We start from the raw sequence: 15,313 nt of genomic DNA, 5'->3' as shown, positions 1-15,313 counted from the left end.
AGGCCAAGTCATTATATTTGAACGGTGCAACAATAGAAAGACGAAAGGAAGAGTTTAATAATTGATCTAAATCGGAAACGTAAAAAAAAAAAAAAAAAAAAAAAAAAAAAAAAATTTACCCTTTTGGGTCCAGGAGATCCCGGACTTTCTCGTTGTATATTTCCATGTAGGAAACTTCCACTTTGAAGCTCGACTCTTCGCTCTCGGCTTTCAGCGTCCGCTCGAATAAAGTGCTGCATAGTCTCGGGATAAGGCCGGGTTGATCTGCAGTCCCCATCATCGTGTAGGACTTTCCAGAACCTGTAGGAGATGACACAAACCCACTGTATGTACACGAGAAACTGAAATTGGCGACAACACAATAGGGACCAAGGGAGGGAGGGTGAGATGTATGTGTATGTATGTGTATGTATGTATGTATGTATGTATGTATGTATGTATGTATGTATGTATGTATATTATATATATACATATATATATATATATATACATATATATATATATATATATATATATATATATATACATACAGCAAATAAAGTTAATGCACTCAGCGGGTCTTCTTTTTATACAATGTATCGACTTGGTGAAGGTCCAATGTTTCGGCTCTCAATGAGCCTCTCTCAATAATATATACCGTATTGGCTCGGTTATAGGCCGCCACCGTATATAGGCCGCACCCTAAAAGTTTGGTGCTTTTTTAAAGAAAGTTTTTTCTTTAAAAAAGCACCAAAAAAACATGCTGCCACTCTGTCTCCCCCCGCTGAGATATGCTGCCACTGTCCCCCCCCCCGAGATATGCTGCCACTGCCCCCCCCGAGATATGCTGCCACTGTCCTCCCCCCCCCCAACTTACCAGAGCAGACTCCCGGGTGTCTTGCGGGGCCGGCGGGGGACATCTACGCAATACGCGCATACAACTTCCGGTGCCGGCACTCAGCGGATGTGCCGGCACCGGAAGTTGTATACGCGTATTGCGTAGATGTCCCCCGCCGGCCCCGCAAGACACCCGGGAGTCTGCTCTGGTAAGTCTTGAGGGCAGTGGTAAAACGCATCGTGCAGACGGTCAACGGCTGCGGCGATGCCGGTAAACAACCTCTGCTGCCGGCACATCTGCACGATGTGCTTTAACAATCTCCCTTGCCGGGACTCCCCCCGTGGGAATTCCCGGCAAGGGAGATTGTTAAAGCGCATCGTGCAGACGTGCCGGCAGCGGAGGTTGTTCACCCGCATCGCCGCAGCCGTCGACCGTCCGCACGATGCGCTTAGACAACCTCCCGTGCCGCCCCCCCCCCCGTGGAAAGTGCTGGCAGGGGAGGCTGTCTGAGCGTATCAGAGAGTAGGATACAGGTCCCCTGCACCGCTGCGGGGGATCTGTATCCTAACCCCGCTGCCTGCCCGGCGTCGGGCGCTAGACCCCGAATATAGGCCGCACCCCCACTTTAAAGACTTAAAGTGGGGGGGGGGGAGTGCGGCCTATATTCGAGCCAATACGGTATGTGTATATATATATATATATATATATATATATATATATATATATATATATATATATATATATATATATATATATATATATATATATATATATATATATATATATGTATAGATCAAGATATTTGGCATATAAGACTCAAAAAGGTCCAACTGTACAAGCTTGGAACCACTTGTCCATTTGGCCGACGGAAAATAAACTAACCAGATTTTCTTGGAATCATTATCTTTTACTTAAAGAAAGAAAAAAATATTAAAGCAGCGGACGGCTAACGGCTCCTGTTTCCTGCCTCTGCAGATCATAAACTTACCCGTCTGCCCGTAGGCAAAGATACAGGCATTGTAACCCTCAAAGGCATTTTGAAGAATATTCTCTCCAAGGCACTGAAAAACGACATCTTGGCCTGCGGAAGACGGAACACGAGCATAAACATTCCATAAAAACGGGATTTTCTTAAGAAAATACTTTTACAAAAGCATAGAGTTATTGGTGTTTTTCGTGTTTTATTTCCGATTTATTGCAATATATTTTTTATTAAGGTTCCAAAAGCTTATGTGGCTTTATATCTTTCTGTGTGTCGGCCAGATAAAGAGTAAGAGACTCCCTTCCCTTCTCTTGGAGCAATAACAACCGTATCCGATGATATAAACTACCGTGCAAACGTTTGGGGTCACTTACACATTTACCTGTTTTTTGTTTTTTTTTTCTTTTTAAAGAAAAGCACATTTTGTCCATTAAAATAACATAATATGGATAAGGAATCCAGCGCAGACGGGGTTAATGTTGTAAATGTCTATTGTAGTTGGAAACGGATGATTTTTAATGGAACCTCTTCATAGGCATACAGAGGCCCTTTATCACTCCCATCACTCCTGTGTTCCAATGGCCCTTTATCACTCCTGTGTTCCAATGGCCCTTTATCACTTCCATCACTCCTGTGTCCCAATGGCCCTTTATCACTCCCATCACTCCCGTGTTCTAATGGCCCTTTATCACTCCCATCACTCCTGTGTTCCAATGGCCCTTTTATCACTTCCATCACTCCTGTGTCCCAATGGCCCTTTATCACTCCCATCACTCCCGTGTTCCAATGGCTCTTTATCACTCCCATCAATCCCGTGTTCCAATGGCCCTTTATCACTCCCATCACTCCTGTGTTCCAATGGCCCTTTATCACTCCCATCACTCCTGTGTCCCAATGGCCCTTTATCACTCCCATCACTCCTGTGTTCCAATGGCACGTTGTGTTCGCTGATCCAAGTTTAAAAGGATAATTGATGGTTAGAATCCCTTTTGTAATTATTTTACAGCCCGAAATTTCCTTGTTTTCCATTTAAACAGCTGAGTGACCCCAAACTTTTGAACAGTAGCATGTGTACATCAAGACACCGTCCTTATTATTCATGCACCGAGCCTACAGTTATTCATATTTACATCACGCCTCCATTTTAGACCAAATCTCAAGTTGCATCATGGCAGGGTTTGATTGACATCATATTCTCTTCTTGTTACGGTTTTTGACTCCTGTTCCCATCTATTTAAAAAGTCTCCCTAAAACGTTATCACAATCGAGCTTTAAGTGGCCGTATTTAAAAACTAGACGGCAGATTCTATATTTCTATGTACAATAATTGGACATAAATGAAGCTGGTAATGCCCCCTCGGCTAGTGAATTTTCTCCGGCAGGACGTTAAGCGCTCCGGGAGGAATTAGCATTAGAGAACATTCCTCCCAGAAAACAGAAGGTCAGACTCCGCGAGGAAATGTGATTTGCTTACGGAATTAACTAACTTTTCCAGAATCTAATAACAAATTCAGCCTCAGGACAGCTCGGCCGGACAGATCTGCCCTTTTAACGCGGCCCGCAGCCCGGAAGTTATTCACCCCGTTTCAGATACGGGCTGAAGGCTTCGGGTACCGTACAGAAGCAGAGAAGTCTTTTCTGACTCTTTTAGAGTTCCCGTAAAATGCTGTCACTATAGTAAGTTAGACCGTAAGATCCACCCAACACGTGCCTGAAACAGGCAAGGGTCACACGGGCATCTATGCATGGAACACATAGACTGAAACCAAGGAGCTTTAATGTACACGGCTCACGCGCATGCTTCGTAGCGCCCCCACCATCTGGAGAACATACATGTGCTTGGCTGCTGCCAGTCCCATTGGAGTTCCAAGGAGCTTGACTGCCATAGACTAGAATGGGAGAGCTACTGAGCATGTGCAGGAAGCATACTGGGGTACGCTTCCTGTTTTCCATAGCGGCAGCTGTGGGAGGGGTTAAACATGCCCATGCAAAGTGGGCTCCAATAGACATTTAATATGAAAAGAGGGCTGGGGTGAACTAACAAGTCAACAATTGCAGCTGCTAACCCAATGCGAGCGCTAGGAGGAAGTTGCACATGTGATCGATATAGAGGAAGGGCTCCGCCCACTTCCTGGAACATGTGCTTCGCTTCAACATTTGCCTGTTGGCAGGAGGTAATGAACTGTATTCTGTCTTCAAACACATAAATCTGTATTGCTTTGCAGACTACCAGCTTGTTCTACACAGTGAGCCAAGAGCTGCCGAGCATGCGCTGAACTGGAAGCTGGCCAACAGCACTGTCCCAAAGTGATGGATAGAGCCACGCTGGTCCAAGAGGAGCCGGAAACTTTAATCAAAGTCGATAACTTATTAGGCCGACATAGAAAAAGACGTAAAAAAGTTTTTATCATCCATATTAGACATTTTTTCTTCACAAAACTATGGATTTTTAATCATTAAGATTCTAACAATTAAAAATAAATGAATCAGAAGGACAAATAATAATTACCTGCAAATTTCTCTGTAACAGACTCATCCATCGACCAGAAGCAGTGATCGTAGGCAAAGACCTGCGAGAAACGGCAAGAGATGCAGGTCAAAGCAGTTCTAATACCCCAGACGGAACGTTTATTTCGAGGGGTATCCAGAAAACGTGGGGGCGACACATCTAATAATTATATAGAACACGGACTCTCACACAGCAAAAGCAAGCATCGCGAGAAGATAGAGAAGCTCTTCTTCCGGGTCACTAACTACCCCTAGAACCATCTGGGAGATTTTAATGGCTACAGGGTTTCCAGTATGGATAGTTCCGATTGGCTGCCGAGTCCCCAGCACTAAATGAGATCTTCCTATCGGCTGCAGAGTTCTCCGTACTGAGAGATCCTTCTGGCTACAGAGTTCCCAGAACCGGAAGAGAGTCCCTATTGGCTCCCGACACTAAAAAAAAATCTTCCTATTGGCTGTACAGCTCCCTGTACTGAGAGACGCTTATCGTTACAGAGCTCCAAGCACTAAACGAGATCTTCCTATTGGCCTCAGAGTTCCCACCACAGGACGAGACTTCCTATTGGCTGCAGAGGTCCCACCAGAGGAACAGACTTCCTATTGGCTGCAGAGGTCCCACCAGAGGAACAGACTTCCTATTGGCTGCAGAGGTCCCACCACAGGACGAGACTTCCTATTGGCTGCAGAGTTCCCACCAGAGGAACAGACTTCCTATTGGCTGCAGAGGTCCCACCACAGGACGAGACTTCCTATTGGCTGCAGAGTTCCCATCATAGAAAGACTATTGGCTGCAGAGCTCCCAGTGCTTAAACCAACTTGGTATGCATTGAAAGCGGAGTGGATGGGCGATTAGCGTTTATTAAACACACATTCATGGTTTAGTTACCCAAACCTACATCTCGCCATAAAAGACCGCAGCGTTTTCTGGGCTGACACAGAACCCCCGAGCCCCAGAAAGCCGGGGCCGACCTCTTGCCGTCATCCATGCACACGCCGAGTCTGAAAGGGTATTAAACGCGCTCACTGAACATAACAAGAATAAAGTAGGAGGTTTGCGGCTTACCTTTGGCTGACTCCTGCGCGATCCCAAAAAACCGGCAAAAAAAAGGCAAACAGACGGTGATTAGTTATACGGTACGGAAAATTCCACGCAGACCAGTCTCAGATGACAAACATTACGTAATAAATCTAACACATTAATTAAGCTGCCGATCTACTAAATGACCGTTTATTACAGAAAACACATAACAAATATTAGCATTTATATAAATGTATATATTATACACAACCAGTACCAAGCCGCAGAGCGTCTCTGCACACAAATATACAAAACATGTACTGGAGCCCCTGAGTAAGAAGGCTAATATATATACATAACAAACATACCCAGGACATGAAATAGTTAAATAGGCTTTTTTCTTACAAATAAATGCCCCCCCCCATGATGAAGGGCTGGGGGGCAAATTAACTAGACAATAAGTCACTGGTTCCTTTAAAAGTTCACTTAAACCCACTGGGGAAGAAAAACACATTTCCATTAATTGTTCTGTAGCCGGAGAGGAAATTAAAGGACCGCGCTCTTCCTCGGGCACCTCCTCGTACGTTTGATGGCCGCAGCATTATTCCCCCCCAGCCCACCTCGTTTGGCTCCTAGAAATCCATTAGATGGTAAGCTCACGCGTGGCGCCCTCATACCGGCATGTTAGAAACTCTTATGAAAGCGCTCTTCCGTACTTAAATTGTACAGCGCCGCAGATTATGTTGGTGCGTAATAAAAAGGTTATACACTCTTGTTACTGGATCGCCAGCCAATCAGCTCACAGATAGAGTCCCCTCTCACATTAACGCTTTTTCATACAGACTAACTTTAAAGCTGCGGTTCCACTTACTGTGCTAGATTTAACAACTAAACGCAACATAAGAAGCATCGTGCTTAGTACTGCCCAATGCCCCATCCATTCTTTCATTGTGTAGTCATCAGTCATTCGTCATTTTGTCAGGGAATGTCACGTGACACAAAAGCAGAAACTGGTAGGTTGTTGCTGTGATTATCAGTAGTAGTAATAATATTTATAATAGAAAGAATAATAATAATAATAGCAGTGACACCAATAATACTAATAGTTATAATATAAAAAGTAACAATAATAGAAATAGCAGTAATAGTAGTTACTAATAGTAGTTACTAGTAGTTAAGATTTATAAATACTAATAGTAGTTACTAGTAGTTAAGAAGTATAAATACTAATAGTAACACTAACAGTAGTAGTACTAATACAATAGTAGTAATACCAATAGTAGTACTAGTACAATAGTACTAATACCATAGTAATAATACTAATAGTAATACCAATACAATAGTAATAATACTAATACCAATACAATAGTGCCAATACTAACAGTTATACTAATACAATAGTAGTACCATTACCATAGTAATAATACTAATAGTAATACCAATAACATAGTAATAATACTAATAGTAATACCAATAACATAGTGAAAATACTAATAGTAATACCAATACCATAGTGAAAATACTAATAGTAATACCAATACCATAGTGAAAATACTAGTAGTAATACCAATACAATAATAATATTACTAATAGTAATACTAATACCATAGTAATATTACTAATAGTAATACTAATACCATAGTAATAATACTAATAGTAATACTAATACCATAGTAATAATACTAATAGTAATACTAATACCATAGTAATAATACTAATAGTAATATTAATACAATAGTAATAATACTAATAGTAATATTAATACAATAGTAATAATACTAATAGTAATACTAATACAATAGTAATAATACTAATAGTAATACTAATACCATAGTAATAATACTAATAGTAATACTAATACCATAGTAATAATACTAATAGTAATATTAATACAATAGTAATAATACTAATAGTAATACTAATACAATAGTAATAATACTAATAGTAATACTAATACCATAGTAATAATACTAATAGTAATACTAATACCATAGTAATAATACTAATAGTAATATTAATACAATAGTAATAATACTAATAGTAATACTAATACAATAGTAATAATACTAATAGTAATACTAATAAATACTACTAGTAGCAGCAGCAGCAGCAGCAATATTAGTGGTAATAATGGTAATAAATAATAATGGCCCCAGGGCCTGGGAGATGTTTTTGGACATTATAACAAATGTCCCTTTACATCACATGTTTTATATAGCGCCATCATACTTAGCAGCGCTGTACAATGGGTAATACGACGCTGCTTTCTCCCAGTAAGGGTCAATTTTTTTGATTTTTGATTCAAAGAGAACAGATTGCGGCCCAACGGGGGGAAGATTAACTCGATGCCTGTGTTAGACATATTCACGTTGCATTAACACGCGTCCGGGATTAATCCGACAGCGCGAGACGGTGAGAACGAGACGCCGGGCACTAGACATACGGCTCTACTTCCGCCCCATCGCAGAGGGCTTTGGGACAGATGTGGGACATGAACCCATATTTCCAGACAATAAGGATTATGGGGAGTAGATGAATCCTAGCAGGAATATCAGTTATTTTATAAAGAAAGGAGCACAAAATCACAAAGAAATCGTGTTCTGCTCATATTTTTATAGAGAATACGTAGGGGGATCTGTTACGTTACAGAACTCTGGTCAGACCTCACCTGGGGTGTTGGGTTCAATGACATATTGGAGGAACAGCTTCCCAGCAGAGGTGGTAGAGGGTAATACAGTGAGGGGATAAACATGCATGGGATAGACATACGGCTCCTGAATCTAAGACGAGACCAACGACTGATTAAGGTTTGAGTCGTTACAGCAGGAGAAACGGGCGACTAAACGGGGGGCCGAATGGGGCCGATCTGCCGGCAGGTTTTAGGTCATTGTTTCAGGAACACACATGAAGCTTCTTTACGACACAGCCGGCTTCATCATGTTCCAATAGATTATTCATTTATTCATGTTGCCCTCAGGGGATTCGGAGACATAACCATCCCACAGCAAAAGATACGGATGTCCAGGAAAAGACATGTGTGGCCCCAGGATTAGCCCGGGGGCCACGTTCTGCCTCTGCTGCCTACAGAGATTTCATTGCCGAGCTGTAGGTCACTTGTGTTGAAATTGAAAATCGTAACATTACTAATATTTATTGCTTTATATAGCGCCATCCTATTCCGCAGCGCGGTACAACGGGACATTTACCATTCTCAATAATAACTTTTATCCAATAAATTATATCAGGAACACGCGCAATGCGACACAGAAACAGTCCCTAATAGGTTGTTGCCAAACAGTCCTTTGATTGTTGTAATGTATAATTAAAATAAAATTTAACTCTGTCAAGGTTATATATTTTTTTTAACCCCTTAAGGACAATGGGTGGTCCCTAAACCCATTGAAAACAATGCATTTTGAGCCCAAGGGGTTAAATTATGCACTTGGTTACTCGGAGGGTTACAGTAACATTTTGCACAGAAGGTAGAAATGTACTTTCTTAAAGTCAAACCTCTGGAAAAATACTCTATAATTCAGCTATATTATAATATTTTTATTAATATAAATTATATATATATATATATATATATATATATATATATATATATACATACACACATTATATATATATATATACCCTCACAGGTACCCTAAAACACCTGTCTTGTCCCTACCACAGGACAGAATTTGGTCCACATGAAACCACCACCTTCTACCACCTGTCACCAATTTTTATTATTCCTTTAAAAATGGCGAATCGATAGGACATTTCGAAGGACCGTCTGAGCACTACTGGGAACCGGAGAGCAGCTGGCAAGATCCGACTTGATAAAGGATTTTGAGAAACGAGAGTTAACACACTTTTTATATAGATCGATCATTCTTTCTTCTTTAATTGACTTTATGACCATAATAAAAGGGGCAAAGTTAAAAGACAGCGGCTTAATCGATTTAAACAGGGCTTCTGTGGCTTTACAGTGTGGAGCAAGAATGCAAGCCAAAGAAAAGAACCAAAGAAGCGGCTGCTGTCCTTATTCTGTTCAGAACGAGCCGAGAAAACACAAAATGCATTCATAAAAAATGGACTGTCTGGGACGGGCTTAACCCCGGCCCTTTTCGGCCAAATCTTTGTTTAGAAGGCAGTTAAGCCAACAGGTAATGGTCCATGGCTTTGTGTCGTCTGTGGCTATTTGATCTGGCCTTTCGTGGTCAATGACACAGTCATGGTAACGGAGAACAAGGTCAACTTTGGGATGCCAAAATGCGCCCCCCCATCACATCTGTTGGTCATAAACCTAACAGCAAAGAAAAAGACAATAAGGACATCGTGAAAGAGGGAGAAGGTACATTGTCCCTTTAACGTTCCTTCCGCGTGTGATGGAGAGAAGTAGGCAGTTTTATAAATCATTCCAAGTATTGCGTACAAAAAAAATAAGATTTCCATTCCTACGGTGCCCCTTTAACACATCCGCTACACCTGTTCTCCAGCAATTACTGACCGTCCGGACAAAACATACAACATGGGGCAAATTCTTGGGGTTTTCTTTGGAATTAAAAATATGATACTATGAGTGGTTAAAAAGAAAAAAAAACACTATATTGGGGTTTATTAATGTCTGCAAAATTTAATGTCTGGGCACGAGGATGGAGTTAAGAAGCTGTTGAATGCTAGCCTGTGGAATAGAATGACTAGCCGGCAAGCACTGGTGCCAATCTCTTGGGATCAGCAGCTTCTGTCCCGACGTCTCTTGTTTTCATTCATTCTCATGCTCTGTCATTCATTCTCATGATCTGTCATTCCTTACAGCCTCCCCCAGCTCTGCTCTCATTCATCTTCCTCTCTGTTAGCCGACATCTATATCCCAAACACCACTAATTGTGCGGGTTTTCAGAATCTCCTCAGGACAGAAAGAAAACCCCGGCCGGGGACATTTAAGGAAAGGCATTCGAAAATTCTAAACTACATGGAAGACGCAGCTGAGTGTTTTATTTTTTAATTCTTCATCGGCGTCCCTTCGATCTTCATACATTTCTGAATGTCATCCATTTACGAGGGGTCAACTTTTTACTGCTTAAAAGAAAGTTTAATTTATGCCTAAATAAAAAGTAACTAATCGAGAGTAACCGATACAGAAGCTGGAAACCAAGAAGCTTTTCCAATATGATGTCACAAATAAATAGCAACGCCATTAAAAGAGACGGTTACATATCCTCTGCCGGGATATATAAAAGTCACCCAAAATTGTATATTTAACTCAATTCCACAGCCATAAAGCGAGAAGCCCAGAGAGATGCCGTCACAACACGCGATGCTTAAGAACAAACACTTGTAACAACCAGACAGTCCATCACCGCTCTGCTTCCTGCAGCCCTCTGGCAACCGGCTGGTTAAACCTTCTTACTCATTGTCCAAGATGGAAAAGTAGCTTAAAAGAGATATTTAGATCACCCCCCCCCTCCTCAAATAACCCCGAGTGCCCTCTGTTCCTCTCTGGTCATTATTGGGAGACTTTATCTCTACACAACTTGGCGTTGATATAAAACGGTCTCAAAGACTCTATAGGATTTGACATGGCTGGGAAACCCACAATCCAGCAACGCTCATCATGCTTCGCCAACAAGCCATATAAAATAATAAAAAAAAAGAAAAAAATCAATGCACAGTTTACTAAATCTTCGCACACTCTGATTTATATATTTTAATTATAACGTGTTTTGAGGTGTTGCTTGTAAAGGGTTAATAAAACAAGGAGCATTTGGCAGAGACTAACTGCGATGTCAATAATAATAATAAAAATTAATCCGGTCCTTAAATGAATGCCAAGGTCAGCCGTTACCTTGCGGTCATTATATGTTTCCATTTCAATGCATAGAGGGATTAAAGAGACACTCCGGCCATTTTATGGGACACAGCTGCGTGGAACCTTTTAATTTTTTTATTTTTATTTTATTTTTTTAAAGTTGCCCTATGACTCCCCTGTATTTCTTGCCATCAGCTCGTGGATTGTGTTTAATTAATTTATTCGCACGCAGATATTCTTTGCCGCAATAAGATTCTGAAAAGTTCTTATCCGGGTTATAACGGGAAGTCGCAGCTTCATACTCGGCTCGTGCGCTCGGCTCATGTGGGATTCTGTATTCTGCGCCAATGACTTTAATTCCACTACGGGACAAAGCAAGCGCCCAGCGGAGGGGAAGAGAAGCATCGCTCGCGCATGCTGTGTATGGACATTCAACAAATGACTTAATATTTGACATTGACAGCGTTTAACCCAAAAAACAATCCAACAATAAAGGTCACGGCGAACCACATCTAAAACTGCATTTTGTTTTTATTTCTCACAATCAATGATCGCCTCTTCAGCTGAAAGGATGTCTCTGGGTAAATTGAATTAGCCAGCTTCAAATATGCCCCAAAATTGCACACAGAGGCAGCATGGCCAGATCTGCAAAAATGGTTTAAACATCGCAATCTGCTACTTGTACTTTCCATATAACTTGGAAAAAAGCATAAACACATTGGGTATTTCTAAACTCAAGACAAATAGAATCTATTTAGCAGGCTTTTTAGATATAGATTTTGTAGCTGAGTTTATCAACTCATATTTTTTCTGTTTTGTTTTTTTAGGAAACTAGATGACAAGATAAAAAAAACACTTTGTCCTGAGAAAAAAACGAAAAAAAAAAAAAAAAACTATATATAAAACTTGCGTGGGTTCACTAAACGGGAGAGGAGAAAATTACAGCTAAACACGAGCACCGCCAAAGTGTCAAAACATCCTTGATCACAAAGGGTAACAAAAGGGTTAATTGTCTTTTATTAAGTGTAAACAGGGTTTCTTCTGTCCAAGTATCCTCAACATTGTCATCTATTAACAATCTACGAGTATTTCTGTGAAGCATGCGCAATGTCAGAAGAAGCCCTTACTTCTCAACACTGCAGAAAGTCTCTTTGGAACAAACCACTTCGTGTAAGGAGAGGGGGGGTCATGTGGAATAAAACACTGTCATTTGTGAAAGAGGCAGCTGTGTATTGGCCCTGAGGATATTTGGAACCAGGACAGAACACCCCTATGGCTCTTGCACTGTGGTACAGCCTGCCCTGACTGTGATGTCATAGTGCTGTGATGTCACAATGCTGTGATGTTCTGTAAAAGCACATCCAGACACTGTGGTTGTTTCAGATTGTGAGCAGTAGCAGTACTGAGCATAACAGTTACCTGTCCACGACAGGCAGCGAAATCGCGATTTCTATTGACTCTGAAAAGACAAAATAGGCAGAGATTAAAAGGCCTTCATTCGTGTGACGCAATACCCGGCACATAGGCGCGAATCTCTGCACCTGAACATCTTTGACTGACACCCGACAGGTACACGTTTCAGCCATCATGGAGCGCACTTGCTTCGGCACTCCTGGCCCTCGCACAAGCAGCAGAATAACATTCGCGCTGTGTGTATTTGGCTGGGCGCTCTTATTCGGCGGATCTCTACTTTCTGTCTATGGGTTCGCGACATGCCAGTCCGACAGCTGTATCGCCTACAAGGTGACGGGCCCGGTACTTGCCGGGTTAGGGCTGGCATGTTTAATAATGGCGGAGTTTACTGCCCAACGAGAGAGAAGGAGGGAATTGGAAGGAGACCTGACGGATGCAGATAGCAGCTTCCTCTGCGGGAAAAGCCGGCAGCTTGCGCAGTTCCTGATACTCGGGATGCTGTTACTGGTTTGCGGGGTAATAGTTAGTATCCCAGGACTTGTGGTTCCAGCCTGCAAACCGGCATCCAACACAGACAAACCCCCTAAACTCTGTGCAGCTCGCTTAGTGCAGGTAATCGCAGTCGCACTCGGCTTGTGTTACTGGCTGGCTGTCTGTGTGATCAGAAGCCGTGGTTGTTCAGTGAGCAGGGAGTCTCCTTCCTACGACAGCATCGATTTGGAAAGGGGCGACAATGATTCCGGCGGGGAAAATGAACACGACGTTCCATGGCTGCGCGGGACGACCGTACAAAACATCAACGAGTGTTACCCTTCGGAGCCGCCTCCAACATGCGAGGACATAAACCCTACTGAGCCGGATCCTGAAGAGAGTTCATCATCATCATCATCATCATCATCGTATGACTCGGTTTCCCAATCATCGGAGTCGAGTGACTATGAGCTCGCACCAGGACCCTAAACGTGGAAAGTCTGAACTATTGGGGGGGTTTTTTTTCTAACATTTCGACTCAGTACGGAGTTTGAGCCGGAAGCGTCACCCAAAACATCACATCTGACGATATCCAGGTCTGCAGATAAAGGACTGAAATCAGACCGGGTTTTTTGTCAGTGCCGGCACCGTACATGACGCCTGTCGAAATGTTTTTTTCCCCCCCGTGAGACTTCCACCTTAAATAAGGGATAAATAAAATGACATCTTTTCATGGTTGCCCCTCAAACAGTATCTGTGTGTGTTTGTGTGTGTGTTTGTGTGTGTGTTGGAGATACCGCGTGTACGAGGTCACATTATCGTATAGAATCTCCCGCAGGTAGGCTGTCGATATACCTGGATGGATAAGGCAGCCGCCATGTTTACAGGAGACACGTTTATCTGTGCTGGTTAGGGACATGTGAAAGTGCTGCCTTCGTGTATGTTGTGTGCGTGAGTCATTTAGTGGATACGGCCCGCATACTCCAGGGCACGGTCTGTAACGTATGACATCGATGCGTTAACACGGCTGTCGCTCTAGTAGGGCTGCAACTAACGATTATTTTCATAATGGAATAACTGGCCGATGATTTTCATTATCGATTAGTTGTTGCAGCCCTACCTGGGGTATCCTTCAGGAACTCTGCAAATCAATGACATCTCTTGCATTGGGAGTAGAAGGCATTCTAACGTAATCGCTGGGAACTCTGACAGGCATTCGGGTTTGTCGGCTGTCCCTTTAAGTACGAGAAGCTTTATTTATATAACTCAAACAGAACACTGCACGGTTCCGGGAAGCGCTGTGCGTTCCGACAAGCAGTTTGCAGTGTGATGTTTGCTCAAAGACCTGTAGTCGTCTACTATAGAGAGAGAGGCCGTTCCGTTCACCTGCTCAAACATGACATCAGCGGTAAAACCACACAAAAACATGACATCACAGCCAGCAATGCACATGTATAACTACCACCGGCTGGGGCTGCATCCCACACGCAGGAGGAGAAATGTCAGAAAGGAGGACAGAATCTAATACTAGAGTGTCAGACGATTAGATAGAACGTAAGGAAGTTTTACTTTACTGAGTGGGTGGTAGATAAAAACGAACAGTCTCCAAGCAGAGGTGGTAGAGGGTAATACAGTGAGGGGATTAAACATGCATGGGATAGACATACGGCTCCTGAATCTAAGACGAGACCAACGACTGATTAATGTTTGAGTCTTGCTGCAGGAGAAACGGCAGACTAGACAGGGGCCGAATGGGGCCAATCTGCCGGCAGAGTCTATGTTTCTATGTAAATGGGAGATAAGCGATAGAGCAGAGACGGAGTTTAGCCTCATCAGAGCCGAGAAATATATTGCAAAAGTTTGCCCGCTGGCCGAAAAGCTTCTTGTGTACACATTACATCATCACAACACGGAGGTGAACACTACAGAGGGGGCAGAACGGAGGATGGGGAGAGACGAGGGGCCCCTGGCGGACTGCAGTTCCCATCATCCCGTCTGTAAGGCACTATACACGGGGGGGGGTTAACAGACCAACTCAGCTGCCATCTCCTGTCTAATCCACATGTTGCTTTAAACCGGAAAAACCTGCCGGGCGGCGTGCGCTGGAGGTTTGCCCGAGCCTGGTGCAGACGGCCCGTTGCCTCACTGCGTGCTGGCCGTCGGCTAGAAACACACGGACTGCACCCACAGCAAAGCTACTTATTACCATTTAACGATTTATATGGCACCATCATAGGCCGCAGCGCGGCTATAAACGGCTTCGACCAGTGATTTCTATGTCAAATATTGTAATTGAGCTAAATT

The 15,313-nt window shown here is 42.7% G+C and overlaps 1 protein-coding gene across 1 annotated transcript in view; it reads right to left on the bottom strand.

The window, feature by feature from the left end:
• Positions 1-15,313, bottom strand: part of KIF13B (kinesin family member 13B) — a 78,969-nt gene that overhangs the window by 47,573 nt on the left and 16,083 nt on the right. The window contains exons 3-6 of the mRNA XM_053459259.1: positions 5,371-5,383; positions 4,309-4,369; positions 1,806-1,898; positions 120-300 (exon numbers count right to left, since the gene is read on the bottom strand). Coding sequence (XP_053315234.1) covers positions 120-300; positions 1,806-1,898; positions 4,309-4,369; positions 5,371-5,383 — 348 coding nt within the window. The remainder of the gene's footprint in view (positions 1-119; positions 301-1,805; positions 1,899-4,308; positions 4,370-5,370; positions 5,384-15,313) is intronic.

The sequence above is a fragment of the Spea bombifrons genome, chromosome 3 (genome assembly GCF_027358695.1).
Source record: "Spea bombifrons isolate aSpeBom1 chromosome 3, aSpeBom1.2.pri, whole genome shotgun sequence".
NCBI lineage: Eukaryota > Metazoa > Chordata > Amphibia > Anura > Pelobatidae > Spea > Spea bombifrons.
The sequence above is the reverse complement of the archived record's forward strand: the minus strand, read 5'-3'. Positions and strand labels throughout refer to the sequence as shown.